General features: G+C 39.4%; 1 protein-coding gene across 3 annotated transcripts in view; it reads right to left on the reverse strand.

Moving 5' to 3' along the window:
• LOC141092477 (probable cation-transporting ATPase 13A5) overlaps positions 1 to 25,113 on the reverse strand; it is a 510,776-nt gene that overhangs the window by 152,744 nt on the left and 332,919 nt on the right. For all 3 annotated transcript variants that reach the window (XM_073578644.1, XM_073578645.1, XM_073578642.1), the window contains 4 exons: positions 12,359 to 12,522; positions 8,281 to 8,418; positions 4,920 to 4,999; positions 4,450 to 4,492 (listed from right to left, as the gene is read on the reverse strand). In XM_073578644.1, coding sequence (XP_073434745.1) covers positions 4,450 to 4,492; positions 4,920 to 4,999; positions 8,281 to 8,418; positions 12,359 to 12,522 — 425 coding nt within the window. The remainder of the gene's footprint in view (positions 1 to 4,449; positions 4,493 to 4,919; positions 5,000 to 8,280; positions 8,419 to 12,358; positions 12,523 to 25,113) is intronic.

Consider the following 25,113-nt stretch of genomic DNA (forward strand, 5'->3'; position numbering starts at 1 on the left):
CTCGTCGTCACAGCAGGAAGTCTCAGCAGGAAGCTGACGACGAGAAATGGAGCCGGACATTCTCGCGCGATCAGCGATGGACAGCGGGGGAGCCGGTCGTTGGTAAGTATCACACATAGCGATATCGCTAGCAATATCGCTATAACGTCACAAAACCAGTGACGTTTTAGCGATATTGCTAGCGATATCGCTTAGTGTAAAACCCCCTTTTGGATTGGTCATCAATGTATAATTAACAGGTGTGTGACATTTGCCACCCCATTCATCAGTTGTTTCCATTGTTGGTGGCAGCCGAAACTGTTCAGTTAAGGAGCTTCACAGCACAGCCCCATTGTCAAAATAGTTGTACTACACATCCACCTCCTATTGATTTCAATAGGTGGTGGATGTGTAATATCGACTGGGGCCAATTTATAGTTGCCTGAGAAGTCAACCATTGCCGACAACGGGAACAGCTAATCAGCGGGGGTGCTGGGTGTTGCACACCCGTCAATCAGACACTGATGACCTATCCCAAGGATAGGCCATCAGCGTTAAACCCCTTTAAACATGACCTTTTACCAAATTTTTTGAGTTGAGCTGGATACATGAGGTAATAATGGCTGTGTTGTGTAAATATTAGCAATCAAACTATTTGGCACCCAAGCAGTTTATTTTCTTTTAAGCCCACATGGGCAAAAACACAAGGATCTCACTGGGGGCTTCTTCTTCCTCTTTTTGTCACTGACCAATCTTAAGCAAGCATCAAAACACTGGAGAAAGAAGAACACAATTCCACAATAGCTTAGAACAGATTTTGTGTGAGACATAATGACCCAGTCTGCTTTCCTCTGTAATGGGAAAAGTGATGGAACCACTGTGTCAGGGACCCATGAGAAACTGAAGGGAATAACTAGGCAAACACCTAACTCTTCACTAGAGCCCCTGATGGTGGGGTTAGACTTCGCTCCAGATGGACAACAGGTGCTACTCCAAGACAAACCTCAGACACACAGCAGCTGACTGCCCCAAAGGAGCAGGTAGTTAGAAGGGCCAAGAATGGGTGGACTTTAACAAATATAGGCAGGCATAGCAGGAGCAGTCAGGTACGGCTGGTATACAGACTGGCACGGCAGTTGTAGTCAGGTACGGCTCGTATACAGACTGGCACAGCAGGCGTAGGCAGGTATGGTTGGTATACAGACTGGCATGGCAGGTACAGGCAGGAACAATTGGTATACAGACTGGCATGGCATTTGCAGGCAGGTACGGCTCGTATACTGACTGGCACGGCAGGTACAGTCAGATACGGCTGGTATACAGATTTTCACGGCAGGCACAGGCAGTTACGGATGGTATACAAACTGGCACCGTAGGAAAAGCCAGGTATGACTGGTATACAGACTGGTTTGGCAGGTGCAGGCAGGTAGAGCATGTGTACAGACTGGCACAGCAGATGCAGGCAGGTATGACTGGTATACAGATTGGAATGGCAGATGCTGGCAGGTAGAACTGGTATACAGACTCACACAGCAGGTGAATGAAGATACTGAAAGGCACAAGCAGGGGCAGACAGGAACGAGCAAGAACAAGTGGGTACTAATAGGTACTAGTAGGTACTAGCAAGTACTGGCAGGTACTAACAGACAGCAAACCTGAGAACTAGCAAACATGCAGACTGACTATACACGTTGTTCAGGCACCTTCAAACAGATGAAAGTGCCTTAAATAATAAGTGTCTCCCAGCCATTGGCTGAAGACACTTTTCAATGGTGCACGCAATCTCTTAAAGAGATCAGGAGCGCACGCCCTAAGCGCAGTGCCTGGGAATATGCCAGGCATGCTCACACCCTGGGAAGGAGCAGGAGGAGGAGGACATGCATTATGAGGGCAGGGGCAGTGAGTGAGTCGGTGTTCCAGCCAGGGAGGGGGGCATGTGAAGCATGAAGGGACACGGACATTACATTCTCACTGCAGAGTGATGACATGTGCGGGAGCACAGCAGAGCTGAGAGTATTAAAAGCTTTTATCTCTTTAACTCCAGCAGTCAACTTGGGCTAACAACAGTGCTGCACTTCTAGTAAGTCTCCCAAATTCAAGTTAGCTTTATTGACAGGATCAAATGCACATTAACATTGACAAATTAAGTGTAGTACTGGCAACTCTGCTGTACTCCTGAAACTGACTGCTGGAGACAAAAACTAAAAGGTGTTAGACACATTCAGTTCTGCTTGGTTACCACACATGTTATCACTCTGCAGTGAGTTGAATAAACTGTTTGTCAATACATATCTAACACTGAGCATGTTCCAAACTATGGTGGGTGCATATTCTTCTTTCCCTAATAAGTAGCTGACTGTACTTGATTGGTCAATGTCAGAAAGAGAAAGACTTCCATGCTCACAATGAAATCTCTTTGTTAATGTCCATTTAGATGTAAAAAAAAATATTTGTTTCAATGCCAAATACTTTGATCATTAATATTTTTGCTATCCTAGCTGGGGTTGGAGTATTTACACTGCAACCACTAGTAGTATCAGAGGCAGGTAGCATAATCAGGGAAGCCATAGGTCTATACAAAGGAGTAGCAGTATTGTAATGGAGGATAAGCAGGTTGCATAGTCAGGGAATTGCCAGGGGTCAGTACACATAAACTGTAGTGTAGTAATGGAGGATAGGCAGGTAGTATAGTCCATGAATAGCCAGAGGTTGGTACACAGGAGCAGCAATATTGTATGAAGAAGCAGCAGGTAGAAGAGAGCGTTTGACTAAAGGCTGAGAGCTCAATAATCTTGGAAGGCATGAAAAGCAAATCCATTTTAATATATGGTGTTCAATCAGGAAGTCACAGGGTGGAGACAATCAGGAAATCACAGGGTTAAGACAATCAGGAACAACATAGATACTGCTATCTGAGTTAGCAAAGAGCTGTCCAGAGAGCTGAATAGCTCAAGGGGAAGAGGCTTTGCCTGGTGCACAGGAGACGCTGGGTTTGAGTCCTGACAAATATCTCTGCAACAGAGAGGCAAATGAAAAGAAACATTTCTTATTCTTTTCTGCATCAGCTATTACATTGTGTGTTCAGTTGATCATGAAAATTTGGTGAAAGGTCATTTTGAAAAGGACTCTATCAGCACAGAATAACTGTTCAAACTGAGTACAGGCGTTCGTTAATTCACAGCAAGGCCAATCATTTAAAACGCTTGATTTCCATCTATCTCTACTCTTCTCGGTCTCTATGGAGCCAGAGCTGTCAGTCAAAGAAGAGAGGGAGTGGAGACTGAAGAAAAACTAGCAGGTGGGAAGGTGTATTTAAATTATTGGCCCCCGCCGTGAAGCTCTGAGCAGTGGGACTTAGTTTGAACAGCCATTCTGTGGCCTTTAAAGGGGTCCTCCAACAATATGATACTAATTGCCCTCGTGACATATTTCAAACTGCCCTCATCCTAGTCACTTGTTAGGCTGGGTTAAAGACTGATGAAACAAAACTTGAGACATTTATCTCAACAGACAGAAGAGCAACATTGCAGATTCACATACCTTACTCAGGCACCAGAGAAGAGTTGAGACAGAAGATGAAATACATATTCTCCTTTCTGACTGAGCATAATGGAATTTTTTGCAGCTTTTCTTTCTTCATTATTTGTTTACCCGATCTGCTCTGTCAGTCTTCATGCCCTGCTATAAATCTGCAGACAGTGATTCTTAGCCTTGCTTTTGTGGCTAAGTGAGGTATGTATGCTTAATATGCTTTCTTCTGTCAGTTGTGACACACATCTTAAACTATGTTACTTCAGTATGAGAACCCGTCATGACACATGAATAAGAAGAATTGCAGTTTGAAATACAGTACATCACGGAATCTGTTTTAGTTACATTCTTAGAGAACCTTTTAAAAATATATTCCTAACATTGAAAGTTATCAGCTACCCACAGGCAATTACTTTCAGACTGGTGGAAGTGTTATTAAAAAGATCCACAGAAAGAAGCTCTGAAAAATGAGTAGAGTAGGGAAGCAATAGCTCAGTTCTTTCTCTATGGGACCTCCAGAGACAGCTTACAAGAGATGAAGATATTCTACCAGGGTGGGACGGGTCATTTGGGAAATGCCAGAAGGGCCTGTTTGGTCATGGGCCGCTTGGCTGCTACGTTGTTAACAGAATTGGTATTTTCAAGACACCCATTCTGTTAAGAGTTGTGACGGAGCACCAAGTACCTGACTCAGGCACTTACCCCAGCAGGCCACGGGTATCATTAGAAATATTGGTCTTGTAGTAAATCTTGCTTTCCTCCATCTGTTGAAATATTAGTAATATATCCCATGTGGTGCTTGGGGATGGGGACAGCATGGGCATGTGTGATTTCAAACGCCAGGGCTGAATTTCAGCCCCAGTCAGTACATGTATTCTTCTCTAGAAAGAGAAGTGAATATGAAATCTCATGTAGGAATTAGATAATAAAATATCTTACCCCGCAATCATTTGCTCCATCTCCACACATACCAACATAATAGCTGAAATAAAGTAAAATAACAGTTAAAACAGACATACTTTGAATACCTAACCCAGACAACATGCCAAGGTAAATTCACATATGCTTTACTAGCTAAATGCAATATAAATGTCATAAATAGTTCAAGATTACAGAACTATTAAATAAAGTCAAGTCAGGTTTGGCATAGCACAAATATGCCAGCTAATTGCCAATGTCCATTTTTAATTAGGCTATGCCCAGTTTATCATTAATAGCTTTTCATAGTCAATATCAAAATCAGTTACTGAAACTAACAATAATCTACCAGATCATGTTAATCATTTTCAGTTTAAGATTAACCAGTTGACAAAAGTGTGAATACTAAGCTTCAGAATGAACCACAGATTTTAGCTTCAAGGAAGTAGCAAACGTTGTTGGATATTAGAAACAATTCTTTCTTAACTCACTCAATTTTTTGCAAATCTTCTATAAGGCTGGATTTTTGCTTTGGTGTCATTCTGCCAAAAATAGTTCCGTTTAGAAGAATCTGAAACATAAAGAAAAAAAATGTTGACATGTGGTGTATAAAGCAAAGACTAAATGTAAATTTACACAATCAACATTTGCATATTTTATGTATGCTCAGCTGTTTATGCTACTTGACTCATTCACATATTACTGGTCACATGAAGACACAAGGAAGCAGTTTCCTGTGTCAATCACAAGACAAAAGTGGAGCTGCTGGGCCACCATAAGCATTTTCACGTAAGCGGAACTTTCTAAATGGTTACCTTCTGGTTTACCGGAAGTCAGAGTTAACAGCTGCAAGCTCTCAGTGCAAGTCTATGAGAGCCTCATCTGGCTCTCTAGACTTACATTGAGTTATGACTTCCGGATAGCCCAGCATAATTTGTCTAACACTCACTTTGAAAAGTAACAGTTGTGTTTAAGCTAAATTGAAGCAAAAGTTTGGCTTGTGTGTCTTAAATTCTAAGTTCAATGCTTAAAAGCAGAAAATATAATTGCTGTATTCTGTTTTTAGTTGCATTGTTAGCAATGAGGGGTTTAATACAGACGCTCCTTGCTTACTGTGAAAAAAATATCAGTTCTTATGGTGCTGTTATTGCGGTATATCACAGAACAATCAATTCACAGTAACATGGTGTGATTATGCAGGTACAGCACCTCCCTTTTATAGCACTTGAATATATGGATTGTTTTTCACAGACTAGAGGCCCCGTTACACATAACGATGTCCCAGCGATCCCACCAATGATCCAACATGGACGGGATCGCTGGGACATCGTTAGGCTGATCGCTGGTGAGCTGTCACACAGACAACCCCTCCAGCGACCAAGCTTGTTTCTAATATAAACATCGGATATCCAAGAGCCGCGGCTCTTGGATACCCGCTGTTTACCTTGGAAACCGGCGTACACACTGGTTTCCAAGGTAAACATCGGGTATCTAAGAGCCGCGCGGCTCCTGGATACCCGCTGTTTACATTAGAAACCAGCGACCAGCGACGCTGATCGCTGGTCTCTCGCTGCCACACGCAGCAATGCATGCTGGCCAGCAGGAGACCAGCGATCAAAAAATGGCCCAGGACGATGGAGCACGATCAGCGATACCCGGCAGGGGGCCGGTCACTGATCCCCATCACACAAAGCGATCTCGCTGGCAAGATCGCTGTGGCATCACAAAGTCAGCGATCTCACTAGCGAGATCGCTGTGTGTGACTGGGCCTTAAGATTATGCCATTTTTAATCTGCTTCATCAGACCTGAAGTAGAACACCACAATTGCACTGGGCCTTTTTTATCTCTATCCTGTGTACTCTGAGCTCCTGTTCCTACACAGTATAGACATAAAAAAGCATTCCTTGACTGGCTCGCATTTTTTATACTGCCTGTGAGTGGTGCAGAGCATTATGGGGAAGCTTGTATTGCCATGCTTAATGCAATTATCATGCTCACTGAGTCTTCAGCAGTGTGTGAAATGCTGCTAGATGTTGTTGTCCGAATTTGTATGAAACAGCAAATTTCTGAAAATTCGACTCAAATTTGACGCGAAAGAGATCGTCTGTGGCTCATCTTTAGTAAAAGCATATCTAAAGTACACACATGGTCAAAATTGTTGGTACCTCTCATTTAATGACAGAAAAACCCACAGTGATCACAGAAATAACTTGAATCTGAGAACATTCAATATTAAATTTTACACAACATCCTAGATGGATCAAAACACCTCAGGATAAACGAGTGAAACTTAAGTAAATAATTAAAAAAATAAATTTTTATTGAGTCAATCACATGATAAAATTCAAAGATAAAAAGCTAAAGAAGGTCAGAAAATGGAAAGGAGGGACTTGGGACTCAAAATAGTGAGACTTGCTGCCTGGTAAATGGCAAGACCAGCCTAATGCTCATAATAATCGTATGGAAATTCTGTCACAGAGACTATAGGAAATTTCAAGCTAAAGTTTCATAAATGCTGAAATTAATTCACACACCTATAATAAATAGTGTATAAACTATAGCTCATAAGAGACCAAGATTCATATGTGAATGTTTGAATCTTATTACCAGTTTGGTATCTCTAGTTTATAGTAGGTGCATACTGGTCTGTTCAAAGCAAATGCAAAACCACCGAGATATCTTCTATTAAAACAAAATACAATTGTAGAGTGGCAGAATCACCAACAAAAATATTTAGATATGATCACGCACTGTGGCATAGTATTGAAGGGAGGTCATGACATCATTACCTGGATCCTGGCAGTGTGACAGCGTTGTAAATGAGTCCTGTCCCACTGCGCCGACGTGCATGTTTCGCCCTGCTTCTTCCAGGGGCGTGTGTCACCAAACAGCACAGTGAGTATCTGTAGCCCTCTACACAAGCCCACTCACTGATTCCAAGATAATAGACACCTGTGATGCTAATTAGTGGACACATTGATTTAACATGACCCTTTAGTCACATTATTTTCAGGGGTACCATCATTTCTGTCCAGGCCTATTTCATGAGTTTTATCTTTTTTTAAATTCTGTGGATGCATGGTTGAAAAGCAATGTCTGACTCTCATTTGTTCATTTTCATAGATTTTTTATTTATTATTACTTTTATCAGATTCAAGTTATTTCTGTGACCATTGTGGATTATTATTTCATTAAACGAGGGGTACCAACAATTTTGACCGCGTGTGTATATCTTAGGAATAATTGTGATTGGGCAATCCTATGGCCCCTCTCAAAATTCATACTGTCAGTAAACATCACGTACACCTTTCCTTTTTTGCATCCCTTATATACCTCTTTAATGCCATGATTATGAGTAATATTGGTATGTGGCAGTGTATAAAAGAAGCTCTCAATCACACCTGCTTTTCTAAAATGGCTTACTAACATCCAATGTGGTGGTATGAGGATCATCAAATTAGGTCTAACATAATTAAATCCCATTAAAAAATATATAGTTAATTAGATATGCATTAAAAACTGATCCCAAACACAAGCAAGACAAAACACGCATAAATATATTGGTCCTCAAATGAGCCAGATAAGAGTATTTGATTTAGCCCTATATGATACCAGGCATTCATGGGATCTAACAGTTCCCTTGATCATTCCCTATGATTCGTACTAATTAGTCACGGAGGTTGGCACCCTAAAGGTACTGTTAGTTAGATGGATACTTAGTTAGATGGATACGGTTTCCCCACTCAATGTCGTCTTTCCCTAAACAGCCCTATATATCCTTAATAGTCAGCATCAAAGGTAAATGGAAACTGTTATTAATATTACTTTTTTAAGATAAAATTAGTACTTACTTCCAGTACCATATCAGGGAAATGTTGCTTGATAATTTCATATGATTTCCCACTCATTGCGTAATGATATTTTTCATCATTAACATTAAATTCCCAAGTAATTTCAGAGGCTGAGGTTATGCTATGTTTCATGGTTCTCTGAATAAAAAAGACATTCAATTATGTACTATATACCTTTATTGTATCACAACCATTGATGAGCTTAGAATAGTATTCAAGATAGCCATCTAAAGAGACTGACAGTCTTAAACTTAAAGGGAAATTCCACTCTGGGACATTTATGGTACATTAATAAGATAGGTCATAAATGCCTAATATATGCAGATCTCATTGCTGGGACCCACATCTAGCTCAACAGGACCCTGGCGTGCACTGTTAGGAATGGATATGACACTATTTATAAACTGCCCTTTGAATTCCTTTCAATGAGAGTTTCAAACATTGATGAATTAGTCATTTTCAGATCTTCCAAAGTGGTAGTGCCTGAACCTATTGGGCATTTATGACATAGCCTATTGATATGTAATGAATCTTGCAGAAGGGAACGCCACTTAAATGTCTTTCAGTTATAAATGTCACAATTTACATATTAATATAATCTAAAAAAGGCAACGTTGAAATACATTTTGCTACATATCTTAACCCAAACTGATCTAAAATTATACTCATAGAATCATAGAATCATAGAATCGTAGAGTTGGAAGGGACCTCCTGGGCCATCTGGTCCAACCCCCTGCTCAAAGCAGGATTCGCTAAATCATCCCAGTCAGATGCCTGTCCAGCCTCTGTTTGAAGACTTCCATTGAAGGAGAACTCACCACTTCTCGTGGCAGCCTGTTCCACTCATTGATCACTCTAACTGTCAAAAAGTTTTTTCTAATATCTAATCTGTGTCTCCTCCCATTCAGTTTCATCCCATTGCTTCTAGTCTTTCCTTGTGCAAATGAGAATAAAGTTGTTCCTTCTACAATGTGACAGCATTTAGATATTTGTAGACAGCTATTAAGTCTCCTCTCAGTCTTCTCTTTTGCAAACTAAACATTCCCAAATCCTGCAACCTTTCCTCATAAGACAGGGTTTGCAGACCGGTCACCATTCTGGTCGCTCTTTTCTGAACTTGCTCCAGTTTGTTGATGTCTTTTTTAAAATGTGGTGCCCAAAACTGGACACAATACTCGTCGATACTGGGACCATTTGGAGAGCTCCTTGGTAGTCACACTCAGAAACATAACGGTCATGGTTACAGAGAATGTCCGCTGATTATAAGTGTTATTTTCATCTGGATGTGCAGTCCATAACTGCACATCCAGTTGAAACTATTGTGGTGCAGAGAGTCACTGTCTTCCTGCACCATAATAGTAATCAGAGGCCAACAGATGTTGGCAGACGGTCACCGTCAATGCAATAACAGCATTGCACTGCACCGCCTGTGCTGGACAATAAAGGAGAAGGAGGAAGAGAGAGCCAATTGCAGTGTAAGCATAGACAAGTGAGACAAAGAGGCTATATTTTCATTTGTATTTTTATATGGAAAAGATCAGTATGGCAACATTACAAGTATATTGTGCTCTATTCTGGCCACTTTTTAGGTGTCTCAGGCCCGAATGTATGGGATTCACAATGGAGGATATTAGTATATGATTGGAAGAATGAAGAACATCACAAGTTTATAGGAGCCTGAATAGGGGACACAATAAGTATATCAGGGCCAGAAAGAGTCACATGATAAGTATCTGGTTGCCAGAATGGAGGACATTATAATTGTATGGGGTTAGAATGTGGAACATTATCAGTCTATGGGGTCATTATAGGCATATGCTAGTCAAAATGGGGGACTTTACAAGTATACGCAGGCCAGAATGGTGGTTTTTATAAGTATATGGGGGCTGGAATGGGAGAAAATAATAAGCATATGTGGTCCAGAATAGGGGAACATAATAAGTATATGGGAACAAAATTGGGGACATTTTAAGTATAGGAATGCCAGAATTAGGGACATTGTAATTATTTGGGGCTCAGAATTGAGATATTATAAGAGCATGGTGTCCAAAATGAGGGACAGTACAATTCTATGGGTGCATTACAAGTGTATGAGAGCCAAAATGGAGACATTTAAAGTGTATAGAGAACATTATAAGTGTATGGTGGCAAAAAATGAGGGACATTAAAAGTATATGAAAGCCAGAATGTGATAGATTATAAATACATGGGGGCCAGAAGCCAGGACATTATAAATATTTGTGTGCCAAAATGGGGGTCATTCTACAAGTATATGTATGAGGGCTGGAATGGTAGACATTTCAATTTTATGGCATCCAAAATTGGGAGACATAATAAGGTGGCCAGAATTGAAACCATTAAAAGTATACGAGTGTCAGGATGGGGCACATTACAAGTATCTGGGGGCCAAGATTGGGGAACATAATAAGTATACGGAAGCCAGAATTGGTGAATATGTTTGACAGTCAGAATTTGGGACATTATAAAAATTTCTGAGCCAGAATAGTGGACATTATAAGTATATGGGTGCCAGAATGGGGGATATCACAAGGAGATGCAGGCCAGAATGGGGACATTATAAGTTTATGGTAGCCTGAATGGGTGACTTCAATAGTGTAAGTGCACATAATTGTAAGAGTACTAACCACAATAGTGGAAATTATTAATGTATGGGGTCACAGAGGGGGCTATTATTACTGGATTTGGGCACAATGGAGGGCATTATTAATGTATGGGACAATAAAGGAGGACATTAATAATGTCGTCCATTGTGTCCCTGTAAATAATTTTCTCAAACCTTATTAATGTCCCCCATTGTGGAACTATATCCTAAGGGCTAAAATGGTGATGATATAAATGTAACAGGGCATAGAAGGTGGATGCTATTACTGTTTGGGGCAGAAATGGTGTATGCTGCTACTACATGTTTCCTGCTGGGGAGGGGGGCAGACAGTGTGTTTGTGTAAAAAGGCAGACATTACTACTTTATGGAGGCACAAAGTAGAATTTTACCATTGAGTGTGTGCCACAAAAAGTTGACATAAGCATTAACACCATTTGAAGGCCACATGGAGGCGTCTATTATATGGGGGAAACAAAGGGGGACATAACTACTGTGAAATATTTTCCTGTTTGCGGATACGTTTAGTGTAGGGGTACTAAAGGAAGCAACTGTTACTGTATAGAGAATCAGGGTGTCACTATGTCGCTTACCTTTTTCATCAAGCATAGTGTAGAAGTGGGGGAAAAAGTGGTGAGGGCGCCCTAGAAGTAATCCACAACGTTTCAATGTATTATGCCACTATTTGTAATTAATGTTAGTACTGTGGATTTTCTTAATTATCAGTATGGTAGTATTAACTGGTCACAACTGTATAACCTGATAATATGTGGTCATGATGTTATATGGCAACATTTGACCCTTGTATGTGGTATTATTGGTATATTGGTCTTTGTATAGTTGGTTTTGTTCAGTTGCAGGGTGGTTTCTATATTCAGACGCTGTAAAGTGGTATTACATGGACTTGATGTGGCATTATTTTCCCCTTGTGATATTGGTCTTGGTATAGTGAACTTTGCACAGTGTCTGTATAGGGATGAAAATATTTGTCATTAGGCAACTGTATGGCTATTATTACTTAGAAAATTATTTTAGTGGTCTTTTTTTTGTGAAATTTATACTGAGGGTGAACTCGTATGTCTTTCTATGCTCTGGCAATGCCAATGTGGCCCATGTATCTGACCAACTTGTTGGTCGAGGTATAGTGCCCAGATCAAAACTTTGTTCTAGTGCCAGCAGGACCCTGGTCACACTACTAGCAAGCTGGCTGAGCTCATGCAATAACATTCAGATGTAAGGATTTAAAAAAAATGTTTTGGTTTTAGCAAACAAAACACAGTAAAGATTGTTTTCACTGCTTTACAATCCATTCTAAATGAACAATATAACTTATTACAAAAAAAAGTTTTTGTAAAGCAGTCCATCTATTTATTATTTTTGTAAGATTGAATTTCCTGTTAATCAAAACACAAAAGTTTCTGTCACTTTTCGCACATGAACCTGATACACAAGAATTACATTTTGGGTGTGTGATTTGTCCCTGTTGCTTTCCAGCGACTGTCTTGTAAATGACGCTGGCCTTTCCCCATCGGGTTTGCAGGCTTCCAGTAGGAGTAAACTGGACGCATCAGGTACCATTCCAGAGCTCAGTCCCACTGTACAAGCCGTCTGAAGATTATCACCTTTCAAAAATAGAATAATTAGAATGTTATTGTAGATAGCAGGGTTAAATAATGCATGCAGACAAATGAATTGAGTGTGCTGACCCTTTATACTAGATTGTGTCATCGTAATTTAATCCTATAATGAGTTATTATTAACACATTCAGGTCCTGATTCGTCATTGAATTTGCACCATTTTTTTGACATAAAAATGGTTCTAATAGTAATTAATGTTTGCACTCTATCAATTATTTGAGTTATGCATTTTTTTAAGTTCTTTCCTTGCTTTCACTAAGTTTTTATTTTTTGCTTAAGACTGTGTTGTGATATATTTCCTTATCCAGACCTTTTAAAATTATTCATCATTTGCGATTGTTCGAAATACCGCACAATTTTGTAAAATTATACTCCAGTTCTCTACTGAAGTATAAAATCTGTCTAATTTTATTTTGGGGCAATTGAAGACTAATGTGTACTACTTTAAAGGATTATGCCTGATTTACTCTAATAAGGAGCAAAAAAGTAAAAAGAAAAAAAGAACATTGTTCTGTTTGCACAAAAACCTTCAGCTTATGTGTGCCATCTTGACTCTTAGGGTAGGGTCATAATACCATTTTCACCACATCTGAGTAAAACAGTCCAATTATTCTGATCAGAGTTTGATCAGGGTTTTATCAGATTTTGATCAGAGTTTGATCAGAGTAGCTTCAGTTTTTATTGAATGTGTGGAGAAAAAAAATAAAATGATTTTCCACATTCTGTCAGTGAAAATCGGACCGGATGTCATCCAAATGTGTTTCTATGGACCCACAGGCTTATATTATAGATTTTCATCCGACGCTAGGCTCAAAATTGGACATGCCTCTGATTTTTCCATGGACCACACAGTCAAAGGAAAAATTGCATATATAGGAAGGAGAGAAGTCCGGCTTTCAGGATCGCGCTGTTCCAGTCCAAAGTTCACAAGGAGTTAATCCAAGGACCAAGCAGTGATTATAACTTTCTTTTTATTCCATAAACTCTACGTGTTTCGTGTACACACTGTACACTTCCTCAGGAGCAAAGTTACACTGGCATCACATTCCATTCTCCTTATATACTAACTCCCCCAGGAAGTGAGGTAGGTGCTCATTGCACTTAAAAAAATTCACACATAACTATCAACATAATGTAAAATCACAAAAATCACTAAAATTCATCTATAAAACACACTTATATAAAAACACACATATGTAAAACTTCACACTAGAAAAAATGTAAAACATTATAATAAAATTATGATTATACTCAATAAAAGTCTAAAAATCTTGGTACATCATATCAATTAGCAGAACAACATTCACAAATCTCTTATATAACTGCACTTATATTTTCCTTTCAGTATTAACCCTTCATTCAACATATTATACTTTTACTTTCCTTATATTTCAGGCAGATGATCATATATTAGTTAATGTATGTACTCCTATGCGGATTCGATCCTGCACAGCAGACCCATGCTCTGCACTCAAGAAACTTTTCTGTTCTCTCAGCCAAAGGCTCCACATCTCCAGAGCTGTCAGTTCCTTTTCAAGGCACCAGCCAACTATTACAATCATAGTAAAATGCCGCCGATTGTATCTCTTTATATGTTAGCGATATGATCATTCCCTTGCTGTAATGTTATAGCATGGACATCACACAATTATCAGATGCCAATACTACTCTAATCCTTAGCAGACAAATATGCAGAGCACCAAAATTATTTAAAGATGTCAGATATTTCATTTAAACCGTATGGTTGCAGAGTCTGCAACCTGTGAATCCAGTAAATTTCCTTTCTCATCAGAATGACACTCCTGTTCACAGTGTCTTCTGAAACATAATCAATTGGGGCCACTTTAATACATGGTTTCTTCCCATGTTTTATAGTGCAATGTTTTGATACTCCATGGAACATAAAACCTTCAATTATATTGTGTCTGTGCGAATTCATGCGGTTATGCAGTTCTTGTGTGGTTTTACCCACATACTGTAAACCACATTCGCATTCTAAGAGATATATCACAAAACTACTTTTACAATTCAGGGAAAACTTTATATCAAACACCTTATTATTCTGAATTGATCTGAATGTTGTCATATTATGCATAATCATGCCACAACACAGACACCGAAGGGTATTACATTTAAAGACTCCTGGTTTTTTGCACTGTTCATCCCTAATTTTTTCTTTTTTCAGGCAACTGGGAGCCAGTATATTTCTAAGAGTAGAGGATCTTTTAAAGGTTAGTCCTGGTTTATTTGGTAGCATACTCCCCAACACTGGATCATTAAGAAGAACAGACCAATGATCCTGTAAAATATTCCTAATTTTTTTATTTTGTTTAGTAAAATTAGTTAAAAAGTTTAAGGAGAAACTATCATTCTCTTTTTCTTTATTCTTAGGATTTACTAGGTCCATCTGTTCCAAACCTGCGCACTCATTATATGCTTTTTCTAGCAGTTTTTTTGGGTAGTTTTTCTCAATAAACCTATTTTTCAATTCCTTGGCTTGTAATACAAAATCTGACTCTAAACTACAATTTTTCTTAATCCTTTTATACTGGTTTTTCGGGACATTGATTAACCATTTATAATAATGGCCACTATTAAAATCTAACAGACTATTTGCATCACACTTCTTAAAAAAAGTTTTAGTAAAAATCTTCCCTTCTGAATGGAAAATGGTCAGATCCAAATAATCTATACTCTCCATATTATATACCCATGAAAAGGTGAGACCCCAATCATTCCTCTGAATGCTCTCCAGAAATTGTTCTATGTTATTACATTTATTATCAAAGACTATCATAAGGTCATCTATGTACCGTTTAAAAAATATAATATGCTCTGAAAAAATGGAATTTTCTATATAAATGAATTCAAAAATGGCCATAAATAGGTTAGCGAAAGTTGGCGCTACTTTCGAACCCATTGCGGTATCGACTTGTTGGTGATATAGTATTCCCTGAAAGTCAAAAAAGTTATTGTGCAGTATAAACTTCATTCTATCCATTAAAAAGGCTTTCTGATTCAATGGTAAACGGGCATCTTCTTCCACATATCTCCCAAAACAATACAATCCTAGATCATGTCTAATATTTGAATAGAGGGATGCAACATCTATAGTCAGAAACATGTATGAATCTTTCCACACTATATCCTTCATCAAATGAATCAGCTGGGCAGAATCCCTAAGAAAACTTTTCACAGACATCACATGGAAATACATAATATTATCTACATACGCTGCCAATCCTGACGTGAGAGAACCTATGCCAGAAATGATGGGCCTCCCTGGGGGGTGGTTTTGATCCTTATGAATCTTAGGAAGATGATAGAAAAAAGCTCTAGGGGGATTTTTCATAGTCAGAAAATCTTCCCTTCTGAATGGAAAATGGTCAGATCCAAATAATCTATACTCTGCAATTGCAACTGGAAAAAAGGAGGGGATTTTAAATAAAAATGAATATAATAGGGCTAAGTGACAGCACATGTGAAAAAGACTTGGGTATACTAATAGATCACAGACTGAATATGAGTCAACAGTGTGATGCAGCAGCAAAAAAGGCAAATGCAATTCTAGGATGTATTAACAGAAGCATACAGTCTAGATCACGTGAAGTCATTATTTCCCTCGACTCCTCTTTGGTCAGACCTCATCTGGAATATTGTGTCCAGTTTTGGGCACCACATATTAAAAAAGACATCAACAAACTGGAGCAAGTTCAGAAAAGAGCGACCAGAATGGTGACCGGTCTGCAAACCCTGTCTTATGAGGAAAGGTTGCAGGATTTGGGAATGTTTAGTTTGCAAAAGAGAAGACTGAGAGGAGACTTAATAGCTGTCTACAAATATCTAAAGGGCTGTCACATTGTAGAAGGATCAACTTTATTCTCATTTGCACAAGGAAAGACTAGAAGCAATGGGATGAAACTGAATGGGAGGAGACACAGATTAGATATTAGAAAAAACTTTTTGACAGTTAGAGTGATCAATGAGTGGAACAGGCTGCCATGAGAAGTGGTGAGTTCTCCTTCAATGGAAGTCTTCAAACAGAGGCTGGACAGACATCTGACTGGGATGATTTAGCGAATCCTGCTTTGAGCAGGGGGTTGGACCAGATGGCCCAGGAGGTCCCTTCCAACTCTACGATTCTATGATTCTATGATTCTATAATGGATAGCATGAAGTTTATACTGCACAATAACTTTTTTGACTTTCAGGGAAAACTATATCACCAACAAGTCGGTACCGCAATGGGTTCGAAAGTAGCGCCAACTTTCGCTAACCTATTTATGGCCATTTTTGAATTCATTTATATAGAAAATTCCATTTTTTCAGAGCATATTATATTTTTTAAACGGTACATAGATGACCTTATGATAGTCTTTGATAATAAATGTAATAACATAGAACAATTTCTGGAGAGCATTCAGAGGAATGATTGGGGTCTCACCTTTTCATGGGTATATAATATGGAGAGTATAGATTATTTGGATCTGACCATTTTCCATTCAGAAGGGAAGATTTTTACTAAAACTTTTTTAAGAAGTGTGATGCAAATAGTCTGTTAGATTTTAATAGTGGCCATTATTATAAATGGTTAATCAATGTCCCGAAGAACCAGTATAAAAGGATTAAGAAAAATTGTAGTTTAGAGTCAGATTTTGTATTACAAGCCAAGGAATTGAAAAATAGGTTTATTGAGAAAAACTACCCAAAAAAACTGCTAGAAAAAGCATATAATGAGTGCGCAGGTTTGGAACAGATGGACCTAGTAAATCCTAAGAATAAAGAAAAAGAGAATGATAGTTTCTCCTTAAACTTTTTAACTAATTTTACTAAACAAAATAAAAAAATTAGGAATATTTTACAGGATCATTGGTCTGTTCTTCTTAATGATCCAGTGTTGGGGAGTATGCTACCAAATAAACCAGGACTAACCTTTAAAAGATCCTCTACTCTTAGAAATATACTGGTCCCCAGTCGCCTGAAAAAAGAAAAAATTAGGGATGAACAGTGCAAAAAACCAGGAGTCTTTAAATGTAATACCGCTCGGTGTCTGTGTTGTGGCATGATTATGCATAATATGACCACATTCAGATCAATTCAGAATAATAAGGTGTTTGATATAAAGTTTTCCCTGAATTGTAAAAGTAGTTTTGTGATATATCTGATAGAATGCGAATGTGGTTTACAGTATGTGGGTAAAACCACACAAGAACTGCATAACCGCATGAATTCGCACAGACACAATATAATTGAAGGTTTTATGTTCCATGGAGTATCAAAACATTGCACTATAAAACATGGGAAGAAACCATGTATTAAAGTGGCCCCAATTGATTATGTTTCAGAAGACACTGTGAACAGGAGTGTCATTCTGATGAGAAAGGAAATTTACTGGATTCACAGGTTGCAGACTCTGCAACCATACGGTTTAAATGAAATATCTGACATCTTTAAATAATTTTGGTGCTCTGCATATTTGTCTGCTAAGGATTAGAGTAGTATTGGCATCTGATAATTGTGTGATGTCCATGCTATAACATTACAGCAAGGGAATGATCATATCGCTAACATATAAAGAGATACAATCGGCGGCATTTTACTATGATTGGAATAGTTGGCTGGTGCCTTGAAAAGGAACTGACAGCTCTGGAGATGTGGAGCCTTTGGCTGAGAGAACAGAAAAGTTTCTTGAGTGCAGAGCATGGGTCTGCTGTGCAGGATCAAATCCGCATAGGAGTACATACATTAATTAATATATGATCATCTGCCTGAAATATAAGGAAAGTAAAAGTATAATATGTTGAATGAAGGGTTAATACTGAAAGGAAAATATAAGTGCAGTTATATAAGAGATTTGTGAATGTTGTTCTGCTAATTGATATGATGTACCTAGACTTTTATTGAGTATAATCATAATTTTATTATAATGTTTTACATTTTTTCTAGTGTGAAGTTTTACATATGTGTGTTTTTATATAAGTGTGTTTTATAGATGAATTTTAGTGATTTTTGTGATTTTACATTATGTTGATAGTTATGTGTGAATTTTTTTAAGTGCAATGAGCACCTACCTCACTTCCTGGGGGAGTTAGTATATAAGGAGAATGGAATGTGATGCCAGTGTAACTTTGCTCCTGAGGAAGTGTACAGTGTGTACACGAAACGCGTAGAGTTTATGGAATAAAAAGAAAGTTATAATCACTGCTTGGTCCTTGGATTAACTCCTTGTGAACTTTGGACTGGAACAGCGCGATCCTGAAAGCCGGACTTCTCTCCTTCCTATATTTGCAATTCTAGTGACCGGCTGATTGCTGCAGTTCATCGGATCCTACCCATTTGTGCTTATGGTTGTTGTGTTCCACACAACTGAACCAGGTGAGTGGATCCATATCTGTTGAAACGTTTATATCATTGGATAAGACCCTATTGTGCGCTTCTGTCTCCCCCTTTTTTAAAGGAAAAAATTGGGCATGTGAACAGACCCATAGAATATCATAGATACAAAGGATATCAGTGAAAACCATGGATGGCATTTGTCTGAGAAAATCAGATCATTCATATGCGTACTGAACACAGCAAATTGATATATATCACACAAGATTAAAAAAATTTACTGTATATACTTGTGGTCACAGAAGAAAAGAATGGGACAATAATTTTAAGGTTAAAATACCTTTATTGGTGAGGGTATTGAGAAGTAGTACTACGTGCAAAAAAAGGTGTCCGCACGAGTTAAAATATAACACTTGATTAAGCACAAAAATAAAATCATATTAAAAACAGAACATCAAGGGGTTTAGGCAAAGGATTATACAAAAAAATGTTAAATAAATAGACAAACATCAAGAGCAGGATATTTAAACAATGAAAGCAGAGGCCCACAAGGACAATGTCTCACAGTAGGAGATTGGCTGAATACACTAGTACAAACATCTGAATACAAAACATTGAACAAATGGATATATATGTATCAAGGGTATAAATAGCCAGGCTATAAGCAAATGGCTAAAAGTCAGTGTCAGAAGGTACATACATAAAAATCAAGGATAATGAGTGAGTAAATGTTATATAACGTGTACAAAGTATGATAACAGAATTAAGTAAGAGCCAAAGAAGTAGAGCAAGGACATCACTTATATTCTTCGATCTCCTGCATGTCTAATTGGGCTTAGTGTCGACATAGTGTGATAACACCGGGTCGGGATTGAGTATAGGCCAAGATTTCTCTAAACATTGTCGCATCCTATGGATCTGCCCATGATATTGGGTAATAAATCTGACAGGTTGGTTAGAAGCAGATGGTCTCTAAGAATAGAGAGCCTCATGTCATGCGGTGTGTTTTGCTCTATTATAGGCTCTCTTAATAGAGCGACGGCTGTAGCCCCGCTGTAGAAATCTAGATTTCAGATCATTGGCCTGGCATTCAAAATCATTATTGTTTGAACAAATTCAGCATAGAGGCAAAAATTGACCAATGGGTATTGATTGGATCATAGTTGGAGGGTAGGATGAAGTGGCAAGGAGCAAGGAATTAACAGATGTGGGCCTCCAGAATAAATCAGTCTGCAGACAGTTTTTATCATCCCTTCTAATGGTAACATCCAAAAATCAATTGAGTCTTTATCTGAATGGTATGTGAGATGTATAATGGATTCATTATTTTTTAGTTTCGACATAAAATTTTGGAGTACAACAACAATATGAGGTAGTCAGCTCACCTAATTCAAGGACATCTCCACATTCTTTCCCACTCGGAAAAAGGCTGAGCAGCCGTTCCAATACAACAAGAAAGGTATATGATTCTTCATTAAAATTCTAACATTTATTAGTCCATAATTAAAAAATAGAATAATATGGTGAAAAATATGGTGTTTTGGGTATCTTACTTGATTCTGCAGTGTTGTGCTTCCTTGCTAAATCAATCAATTTAAAGTATGAGTGCAAGAATATGTATTGGGCATTGCGGCAGCTAAAGACATACAAGATCTTTCTCTCCTTAAAACTTTACCTATGCACTTTAAGATACACCATAATTGCAATGCCTCTTCTTTATGCTTCATTGGGATTGACATGATACAACCCAATATTTAACCCCTTCCTGACATCAGACGTACTATCCCATCCATGGGACCCGGGGCCCTATGCCCATGGACGGGATAGAAAGTCTACCGCGATCAGCGGCGCCCACGTGGTGAGCGCCGCTGATCGCGGCCGGGTGTCAGCTGATTATCACAGCTGACACCCGGCACAATGTGTCAGGGGAGGTCACGGACTGCCCCCGACACGTTAACCCCTTGCACACCGCGATCAAACATGATCGCGGTGTACCGGGGGTTAAAGGGAAGCATCGGCAGGGAGGGGGCTCCCTCCGTGCTTCCCTGAGCCCCCCACGGCAGCACAATGTGCAGCGCTGTTGCGGGGGGCTCCTTTCCTGCAGGCCCCCGAATCCAAGATGGTGATGGGGGCCTTCGGGGGCCTGCAGGAAGCTGGCTTCCTCAGTGCCTGCAAAGCGCAGGCATGAGTAAGCCTTCTGCACTGCCTGTGACAGATCGCTGATCTGTCACAGTGATCTGTGATGTGACAGATCAGCGACCTGTCACAGGACAGTGATGTCCCACCTGGGACTATTTAATAAAGTAAAAAAAAAATTTAAAAAAGTGTTAAAATAATTTTAAAAAAATCGCAAAATAAATTACAAAAAAAAAAAAATATTCCCCCAAATAAATCCATTTTTTGAAAATAAAAAAAAACAATACAATAAAAGTACACATATTAGGTATCGCCGCGTCCGTAACGACCCGCCCTATAAAACTGTCCCATTAGTTAACCCCTTTAGCGAACCCCTTAAAAAATAAAAATAAAAAACAAAGCAAAAAATAATGATTTATTATCATACCGCCAAACAAAAAGTGTAATAACGCGCGATCAAAAAGGCACATATAAATATCCATGGTACCGCTGAAAATGTCATCTTATCCCGCAAAAAACGAGCCACCACACAGCATCATCAGCGAAAAAATAAAAAAGTTATAGCTCGCAGAATAAAGCGATGCAAAAATAATTATTTTTTATATAAAATAGTTTTCATTGCATAAAACCGACAAAACATAAAAAAATGACCTAAATGAGGTATCGCTGTAACCGTATTGACCCGAAGAATAAAACCGCTTTATCAATTTTATTGCACGCGGAACGGTGTAAACGCACTCCCCCAAAAGAAATTCATGAGACGCTGGTTTTTGTTCAATCTGCGTCCCAAAAATTGGAATAAAAAGCGATCAAAAAATGTCACGTGCCCGAAAATGGTACCAATAAAAACGTCAACTCGTCCCGCAAAAAATAAGACCTCACATGACTCAGTGGGTCAAAATACGGAAAAATTATAGCTCTCAATATGTGGTGATGCAAAAACTATTTTTACAATAAAAAGCGTCTTTTAGCGTGCGACAGCTGCCAAATATAAAAACCGCCATAAATAGTAAATCAAACCCCCCGTTATCACCCCCTTAGTTAGGGAAAAATAATAAAATTAAAAAAATGTATTTATTTCCATTTTTCCATTAGGGTTAGGGTTAGGGCTAGGGTTACGGTTAGGGCTAGGGCTAGGGTTAGGGTTAGGGCTAGGGTTAGGGCTAGGGTTAGGGTTAGGGCTAGGGTTAGGGCTAGGGTTAGGGCTAGGGTTAGGGTTAGGGCTAGGGTTAGGGTTAGGGCTGAGATTAGGGTTAGGGGTGTGTTGGGGTTTGGGTTGGAGTTAGAATTGGGGGTTTCCACTGTTTGGGCACATCAGGGGCTCTCCAAATGCAACATGGCATCTGATCTCAATTCCAGCCAATTCTGAGTTGAAAAAGTCAAATGGTGCTCCTTCCCTTCCAAGCTCTGCCATGCGCCCAAACAGTGTTTTACACCCACATGTAGGGTATCAGCCTACTCAGGTAAAATTGCAAAACAATTTTTGGGGTCCAATTTCTCCTGTTACCCTTAGGAAAATAAAAAATTGGGGGCAAAAATATCATTTTTGTGGAAAAAAATGATTTTTTTATTTTCACGTCCGAGCGTTATAAACTTCTGTGAAGCACTTGGGGGTTCAAAGTGCTCACCACACATCTAGATAAGTTCCATGGGGGGTCTAGTGTCCAAAATGGGGTCACTTGTGGGGAGTTTCAATAGTTTAGGTACATCAGGGGCTCTCCAAACGCACATGACACCCGCAGACCATTCCATCAAAGTCTGCATTCCAAAACGTCACTGCTTCCCTTCCGAGCCCCGACGTGTGTCCATACAGTAGTTTTCTCCCACATATGGGGTGTCAGCATACTCATGACAAATTGGACAACAACTTTTGGGGTCCAATTTCTCCTGTTACCCTTGGGAAAATGAAAAAATTGGGGACTAATTGATCATGTTTGTGGAAAAAATACGATTTTTTTATTTTCATGCCCGGGCATTATAAACTTCTGTGAAGCCCTTGGGGGTTCAAAGTGCTCACCACACATCTAGATAAGTTCCTTAGGGGGTCTCGTTTCCAAAATGGGGTCCACTGTTTAGGTACATTAGGGGCTCTCCAAAGGCAACATGTCACCCGCAGAACATTCCCTCAAAGTCTGCATTCCAAAACGTCACTACTTCACTTCCGAGCCCCGACGTGTGTCCATACAGTAGTTTTCTCCCACATATGGGGTGTCAGCGTACTCATGACAAATTGGTCAACAACTTTTGGGGTCCAATTTCTCCTGTTACCCTTGGGAAAATGAAAAAATTGGGGACTAATTGATCATGTTTGTGGAAAAAATACGATTTTTTTATTTTCATGCCCGGGCATTATAAACTTCTGTGAAGCCCTTGGGGGTTCAAAGTGCTCACCACACATCTAGATAAGTTCCTTAGGGGGTCTCGTTTCCAAAATGGGGTCCACTGTTTAGGTACATTAGGGGCTCTCCAAAGGCAACATGACACCCGCAGAACATTCCCTCAAAGTCTGCATTCCAAAACGTCACTACTTCCCTTCCGAACCCCGACGTGTGTCCATACAGTAGTTTTCTCCCACATATGGGGCGTCAGCGTACTCAGAACAAATTGGACAACAACTTTTGGGGTTCAATTTCTCCTGTTACCCTTGGGAAAATAAAAAAATTGGGGACTAATTGATCATGTTTGTGGAAAAAATACGATTTTTTTATTTTCATGCCCTGGCATTATAAACTTCTGTGAAGCCTTTTGGGGTTCAAAGTGCTCACCTCACATCTAGATAAGTTCCTTAGAGGGTATAGTTTTAAAAATGGGGTCATTTGTGGGGGGTTTCCACTGTTTAGGTACATTAGGGGCTCTCCAAAGGCAACATGACACTCGCAGACCATTCCATCAAAGTCTGCATTCCAAAACGTCACTACTTCCCTTCCGAGCCCTGACATGTGTCCATACAGTAGTTTTCTCCCACATATGGGGTATCAGCATACTCAGGACAAATTGGACAACAACTTTTGGGGTCCAATTTCTCCTGTTACCCTTGGGAAAATAAAAAAATGGTGACTAAAATATCATGTTTGAGGAAAAAATACAAATTTTTTATTTTCACGCCCGGGCGTTATAAACTTCTGTGAAGCACTGGGGGGTTCAAAGTGCTCACCACACATCTAGATAAGTTCGTTGGGGGGTCTAGTTTACAAAATGGTGTCATTTGTGGGGGGTTTCCACTGTTTAGGTACATCAGGGGTTTTCCAATCACGACATGGTGTCCGATCTCAATTCCAGCCAAAAACGTCAAATGGCGCTGCTTCCCTTCCGAGCTCTGCCATGCGCCCAAATAGTGGTTTACCCCCACATGTGGGGTATCAGCGTATTCAGGACAAATTGCACAATAACTTTTAGGGTCCTGTTACCCTTGGAAAAATAAGAATTGAGGATGAAAAGATCATTTTTGTGGAAAAAATATGATTTTTTAATTGTACGGCTTTATGTTATAAACTTCTGTGAAGCTCTTGGGGGTTCAAAGTTCTCACCACACATCTAGATAAGTTCCTTAGGGGGTCTAGTTTCCAAAATGGTGTCATTTGTGGGGGGTTTCCACTGTTTTGGTACATCAGGGGTTTTCCAATCGCGACATGGTGTCCGATCTCAATTCCAGCCAAAAACGTCAAATGGCGCTGCTTCCCTTCCGAGCTCTGCCATGCGCCCAAATAGTGGTTTACCCCCACATGTGGGGTATCAGCGTACTCAGGACAAATTGCACAATAACTTTTAGTGTCCTGTTACCCTTGGAAAAATAAGAATTGAGGGTGAAAAGATCATTTTTGTGGAAAAAATATGATTTTTTAATTGTATGGCTGTATGTTATAAACTTCTGTGAAGCCCTTGGGGGTTCAAAGTTCTCACCACACATCTAGATAAGTTCCTTACGGGGTCTAGTTTCCAAAATGGTGTCATTTGTTGGGGGTTGCCACTGTTTTGGTACATCAGGGGTTTTCCAATCACGACATGGTGTCCGATCTCAATTCCAGCCAAAAACGTCAAATGGCGCTGCTTCCCTTCCGAGCTCTGCCATGCACCCAAATAGTGGTTTACCCCCACATGTGGGGTAT

The sequence above is a fragment of the Dendrobates tinctorius genome, unplaced genomic scaffold, assembly GCF_039654945.1.
Source record: "Dendrobates tinctorius isolate UK_male_01 unplaced genomic scaffold, ASM3965494v1 ptg000060l, whole genome shotgun sequence".
Lineage (NCBI taxonomy): Eukaryota > Metazoa > Chordata > Amphibia > Anura > Dendrobatidae > Dendrobates > Dendrobates tinctorius.